This window comes from Oncorhynchus keta, chromosome 35 (genome assembly GCF_023373465.1).
Source record: "Oncorhynchus keta strain PuntledgeMale-10-30-2019 chromosome 35, Oket_V2, whole genome shotgun sequence".
Classification (NCBI taxonomy): domain Eukaryota; kingdom Metazoa; phylum Chordata; class Actinopteri; order Salmoniformes; family Salmonidae; genus Oncorhynchus; species Oncorhynchus keta.
In genome coordinates this window covers 30,403,667-30,411,166 of record NC_068455.1, presented here as the reverse complement: position 1 = coordinate 30,411,166, position 7,500 = coordinate 30,403,667, and the positions used below count along the sequence as shown (strand labels likewise).

Here is a 7,500-nt window from a genome sequence, read left to right as displayed (position 1 = left end):
ACTGTATACACAAACAGAAACACACACACACACACACATACTGTATACACAAACAGAAACAGAAACACACACACATATTGTATACACAAACAGAAACACACACACATACTGTATACACAAACAGAAACACACACACATACTGTATACACAAACAGAAACACACACACACACACACACACACACACACACACACACACACACACACACACACACACACACATACTGTATACACAAACAGAAACACACACACACACACACACACATACTGTATACACAAACAGAAACAGAAACACACACACATATTGTATACACAAACAGAAACACACACACATACTGTATACACAAACAGAAACACACACACACACACAAACTGTATACACAAACAGAAACACACACACACACACAAACTGTATACACAAACAGAAACACACACACATATTGTATACACAAACAGAAACACACACACATACTGTATACACAAACAGAAACACACACACATATTGTATACACAAACAGAAACACACACACATACTGTATACACAAACTGAAACACACACACATACTGTATACACAAACAGAAACACACACACATACTGTGTACACAAACAGAAACACACACACACATACTGTATAAACAAACAGAAACACACACACATACTGTGTACACAAACAGAAACACACACACATACTGTATACACAAACAGAAACACACACACATAATGTATACACAAACAGAAACACACACACACACACGTACTGTATACACAAACAGAAACACACACACATACTGTATACACAAACAGAAACACACACACATACTGTGTACACAAACAGAAACACACACACGCACATACTGTATACACAAACAGAAACACACACACATACTGTATACACAAACAGAAACACACACACATACTGTGTACACAAACAGAAACACACACACATACTGTGTACACAAACAGAAACACACACACACACGTACTGTATACACAAACAGAAACACACACACACACACAAACTGTATACACAAACAGAATCACACACACACACATACTGTATACACAAACAGAAACAGAAACACACACACATATTGTATACACAAACAGAAACACACACACATACTGTATACACAAACAGAAACACACACACATACTGTATACACAAACAGAAACACACACACACACACGTACTGTATACACAAACTGAAACACACACACATACTGTGTACACAAACAGAAACACACACACACACACGTACTGTATACACAAACAGAAACACACACACCCGTACTGTATAGACAAACAGAAACACACACACATACTGTATACACAAACAGAAACACACACACATACTGTGTACACAAACAGAAACACACACACACACATACTGTATACACAAACAGAAACACACACACACGTACTGTATAGACAAACAGAAACACACACACATACTGTATACACAAACAGAAACACACACACATACTGTGTACACAAACAGAAACACACACACACACATACTGTATAAACAAACAGAAACACACACACATACTGTGTACACAAACAGAAACACACACACATACTGTGTACACAAACAGAAACACACACACACACATACTGTATACACAAACAGAAACACACACACACACGAACTGTATACACAAACAGAAACACACACACACACACGTACTGTATACACAAACAGAAACACACACACACACGTACTGTATACACAAACAGAAACACACACGTACTGTGTACACAAACAGAAACACACACACACACGTACTGTGTACACAAACAGAAACACACACACACACACACACACATATGCACGGATGCACAACAACATTTACAATTGAAAAACTGTCAGATATTGTGTTATGCCATAAGCATATAAAAACACAACATAAAGTATGACTAGCTTACACCTTCCATAACATATGCAGTAACCCTTGCCAAGCCATCCATCCTCCCTCTACGTACCCCCTACAGCATCATGTACGTCCATACCTCTGCTATGACATTCTAGAAATAAAAGCAGAGAGGCTTCTCTCAGGCAGAGAGTGTGATGAATAAAGATTTACATTATAATGCGCTCTGGTTTACTGAGACACTCACAGGTCAGCACAGCACTGAGAGAGGGACAAAATGCCTATATAATGTACTTTGATTTACGTAGAGAAGATAGCACCTTGACATTGAATAAAAACAAAGAAATGAAATAGATGTGGTAAACCTTCTGAAAAGACAGAACCCAGAAAAAGATCAGTGTGAAAAATACACAATATCCAGAAATCTCATTACACAATGTTTTAGCACCAATATTCTAAAACTCTAAGTTGACAATTTAACTGAAAACAAAAACTAAAATATTCCCATCTATTTTGCAAAACGACTGCAAAACATATTGACATGGGCCCTACGAAATAAACACATCAATAAATATCCCCAGTCACCACAGTGAAACTAGGCCCGCATACTGAGGCAGAGAGTGGCCAGTAGTCAGCCTGCATGCTAGGATGTTAATGGTTGGCGATCAGTCAGTCAGAAGTACCAGCCCCAGGGCAGGCAAACAGGGCAGTTCTCTCTCTCTGGGAGAGACAAATGCACAACGCAACAGCAGGGGTCTGACAAGTATGTATGTACGCACACTACATTTTCACACCCTTCATTTTAACTCCTGAACTTGTAACTTTAGTGTCGCTCCTCATCCAAGCTCATTTATGCTCTTGTTCAGACAGACCTACAACATATTATCAGAACCTCCAACAATACTCCATGCCATCAGTCTGCCTGGGTGGGAAGGACAGAACAGGGCAGAGTAGAGCAGAGTAGGGCAAAGAAGAACGATGAGGCAAATGGCTCTTAGTCTAACAGCTGTTATGGCTGCGATGCCTGGGAGAGCTGAGGCCGTGTACAGTCAGTCCGTCCATACTTGGTTAAGCTGTCAGTAAGAATCAGAGCTGCTATTGTGACGGACGGTTTCAATATTGATTTCATAAATAAACAGAGCTAACCATCGATCCTAATGTTATTTTGCATTTCAATTACTGCTCAGAAACATAACCTTCAAAGGACTGGCCGCTCAATACCAATAACATTCACTGATAAACGCCTGCGTAGCCACCCACTCCACGTCACGCTTTTAACCAAGTGTAAATTAGCGGACTTAGCATTTTCCCTCCATTACATTTAAGACAGAGCGTATCGAAAAGCTGCAGAATTATTGTTCAGTCTCGCGTCCATTGGGCGGCAAAAAAGAGGCAAATACAGACAGAGAGAGGAATGAATGAAAACAGACAGATGACGAGAGGAGTAACACACCAAACCAAAGAGCTTCAATGATTCAACTTTAAATGGTTAATCACAATCTCACCATATATTTAATTGTAATAAACCCGTAGTTACAGCTGTTTGCCACATTGTGTCAGAAAGAAACAAAACTAGTGTACCGATGCTCTGAAATCGTATATACATTTTCATGAGAACTAGTAAAGTGTGTATTATAATAATTATAATACTGTTATTATGTTTTTACAGTTTTTTCACATCGTCTCTGACAGTACTCCATCAGAACCTCCTTTTTGTGTGTGTGTGTGTGTGTGTGTGTGTGTGTGTGTGTGTGTGTGTGTGTGTGTGTGTGTGTGTGTGTGTGTGTGTGTGTGTGTGTGTGTGTGTGCGCGTGTAAATCAAGAGGAGCCTTTCCGTGTTGGAGCAACAGGAAGAAGTGCTGACGCACCGTGTCAGTGATAGCACTTCGCTGCCACAAGGGCGTGAGAGTAGCCCACGTAGCCAGGCTAGCATTATCCTCCTAGACTAATGGACCTGGTTATTTTTAAACACATTCTCGCACTGCAGTGAAGGTGTCCAAGGTTACCGTGGGCAAAATTAGGAGGGACTTGTGGTGGTGTTTGGTGGTTTCAGCGCGGGTGGATGTCGTGAAACGGTCAAAGTGACACGTGGCTCATCACAGAAAAGACTAGAAAGGCCAAACACGACATGAGCTCTTATGAGTCACGGTACCCAAAATAAAGCTGTAATGTTAGAGCGCTATCAAAGGGTGCTAAATACTAATGGGACAATTATCTAGGTGTTCTGAGAGAAACTACACAGACTTCAACCAAACAAATCAAAATGAAAATCGTCAAAGAAACATCTACCACCTTCTTCAGATAAATTGTATGAACTTGTATCATTTTCGTTATGTATTTTAACAGCAATAAGTAAGCATCTCCAGAGGCCCTAGTTTAGATCGGGTATATCAGATAAGGTGTAGCAGATGTGCGCAGTTCATTCTGTTTGAGTCTCAATACTGTGTCCTAATATTCTATCCTGCCTAGTTTTCTGGAAAATAAGGATGCATGAAGGACAAGAACAGGGAAGAGTGACACTGCATGTTAATGTGGAAGTGAAGGGGTGTGAAGAGCTTCCCTTAAAAAGCAGGTGCAAGTAGCCAACAATTACAAACACACAGAAAAACAAAATGGAGAACAGGGAGGGTAAATCCACTCTGCATCCCTAAACGCCCTGGGGGCCAGGGGCAGTACCCCCCACCCTCCCTTAACAGCCAGATCTGAGTGACAGGTTTACAGTGAAAGAAATGATACTCATATGCAGAGCTTACCAGAAATGAGAAGGCTCCAGTGTGGCCAGTGGACTGAGTAATCGCCCTAATGAATTGGACAACGAAGCCCTGTTGGTACAAGGAGATGCATTTAGAATTGTGTGACAAATGTAATTTAAAACATTAGGTTTTTCTTAAAAGACACGTTTCCCCCGACACCTCCCCTTAAGTGCAGAGGGAGAGAGGCAGGAGGAAGGTTGGAGCGGGCCGGGTGAACAGCGGTGGTCACCGGGGCCGGCTGGAGCTGGCTGTCTGCAGTGGCCACAGCGACCACAGGCTCCTAGCTCTTAGCGGGGTGGCTGTTCTCGGCCAGGAGCCTCTTCTGGTAATGTATTCTGAAACCAAATGACCGTAAACTGATCCCATCTGGATGGTGTCTGTGCAGGACTGCTTTGGTTACCCGGCACTGCCTCTACCCCGCGATAGCATCTCCATGAAGACAGCAAAAATCTGATTAACCCAATAACACTGAAACACTTGGTCAAAGACCAAAGAGCTTTTAACTTAAGATACACTAATGCAATTCCCTCGCCTTGTTCCCTGAAACCTAATCAGAATAAAGAGAGAAGGGACAAGAAGGAATGTTAGAGATGGGTATTTTACTGAGCCTAATGGATCGGATTAATCACTGTGTGGTAAGTTTTGCTTTTGTGAAAATTCATCCAAAAGATCTCATTCCCTAAATGGAAACTGGACATGTAGAATATGGCTGGGAGGAGCAGTGAGGGTGTTGATGGAACATTAAGGGAGGGAAAGGAGTCCTGTCTCAATCGGCTGCCTGCCGCTCAGAGTGCGTTTGCTAGCGAGACCAGATGAACTCAAACTGACAATCCTCAGCATTGGCTGATTTCTGAGCGCCGCTGAAACAGCCAGAGCAATAGGAGAGCAACAATAAGCCTGTCTGACTGCCATATGTTACCTCCTGCCGTCTGAGCCAAGAGAGACTTCAACTTAAACGAATCAAGTGCTGTGAATTACGGCTTACTATCCACACCAATCTTGGTGTACGTAGCTTACTATGCATCCCAATTGAGAAGGGAGAATAAATATCGAGCAAACTTTGAGGTAAAATGTATTTGGTTGACAAATTCAAACGAGCAGTAATACTAGGCTATACATACCTCTCCATATTGTCTGAAATACAAATCAGTCACTGTCTCAATCCTATTCCTACAGTGGTAGGCAGTCATTCGGGCACCCAGGTCAATCTATAGAGTAACATAATAATACACTGCTTCCACATCACTGCTCTGGTTCTGGTAATTACACGGTGCACAAACGTCCCAGTAATCCCAGCAACCAAGCACCGGAGACACACACCACGTCACACCACACCACAGCACGCTGGCGGCTGTAAATACTGCTGTCCACAGACCAAGCAGATGGACTACTAGTGAACAGATAACGACACACTGGAAGCTCAATGCAAATATGTCCTATAATGAACAACACTGCATTAGTTAGTATGAAAAGCAAAGACAACATTTGTGGCATGAGCAATAATTGTATAGATGTTGACCGAAGTTATTTTCATTAGAAAGTCTTGAATCTTTTGCACGATGCTTCTACTTTAGGATTAACTGCTATGTAAAATGAATATTTTTTTTTTTAAATTAGTTATTTAAATGATTTAAAATCAAATCAATCAAATAAAACTTAAGAGGATGATAAATAGTGTTAGATAAATATCTAAATTAATTCAATGTGATTTATGAAAAAGATAACAGCTTACTGATTTATGCATAAAAAAAATCTTAAACTGATTTATGTTTGAGATATTGCCAACCATGTCAAAACATCTACTGTTTGTAATTACCTCTACACACGACTAAAGCCCTAATAAGTGTTTTGCTTCCTAATATCATTTTTACATGCACCTATGTCTGACACTCATATCATAGAAAACAATAATTATGTCAAACCTAGAATTAAATATGGAGTTATATATTTCATTTACAGGCATGACCTTTTCTATACCTATAGAAGATAAGGAAACACACGCTGTCTCTACTTCACATGTGATATAAAATAAAACATGTCAAATACAGTCAGCATTTTGAATGTCAGCAACCCCTTGCAGTTATATTTTCTGTGTACATTTCTAATGATAATTGATTGTCTTAGAAATGTTACATGAATGAAAGAGTGTTAACACAACATTGAGAGAAATTCATATTTGTGTCTAGGAATCTTATTCGACTTAATGATATGTTTTATGTATACTGTGTGTATATGTTATATTACATGCAATAAATAAAGGATTCTGCATAATCTACTTGTGTTATGAAAGCAGACAAAGTAAAGCTTTGCCTAAGTTAACCACTAACACTACTTTACTGTTGTATATTGTGTTCACATTTCCAATAAAACACTAAATCATTATATTACACGTTTCTGTTGAAATTACACTCTTGCTACAATGATCTTAAATTCAACTTTCCCTATAGGAAATATAATGTCAGTCAACTGTAAATAGACTGCATTTAATCATTTAATTTATGCACCTCGTATTGACTACAGTGCTTATAGTGAATCACCACCAAATTAGGTTAGATTGGCAGTTGTTAACAATTGGAAGAAAATCATGAAAATATATACATGACAGACACATTTTGAGGAGGAAAACGGCATTTTAAAGGTCTTTCAGTGTTAAAAACTCAGTAAACTGACTAGGTAAACGTCAACACAATTCAATTGATCTTAAATATGTCTCAGTAGTTATTATATAGTTATTAAATAGTTATTGTATATTATGATGAGCGTGTTTATGTTACTTTGTTACCTTTTCCACTGAGGTGTATCTAAAAGGCAGAGTTGTATAAAACCTCTGTAAAAAAAGACGAGGTAAAAACAAAGGACTTGATAACAGTGTGTCT

At 39.5% G+C, this 7,500-nt stretch overlaps 1 protein-coding gene across 3 annotated transcripts in view; it reads right to left on the bottom strand.

The window, feature by feature from the left end:
• LOC118368312 (steroid hormone receptor ERR2-like) overlaps positions 1 to 7,500 on the bottom strand; it is a 74,950-nt gene that overhangs the window by 57,312 nt on the left and 10,138 nt on the right. The window contains exon 2 of one of the 3 annotated variants that reach the window (XM_052496853.1): positions 4,625 to 4,693. The exons of the other annotated variants lie outside the window; for them this stretch is intronic. Coding sequence (XP_052352813.1) covers positions 4,625 to 4,693 — 69 coding nt within the window. The remainder of the gene's footprint in view (positions 1 to 4,624; positions 4,694 to 7,500) is intronic. 3 annotated transcript variants of the gene reach the window in all.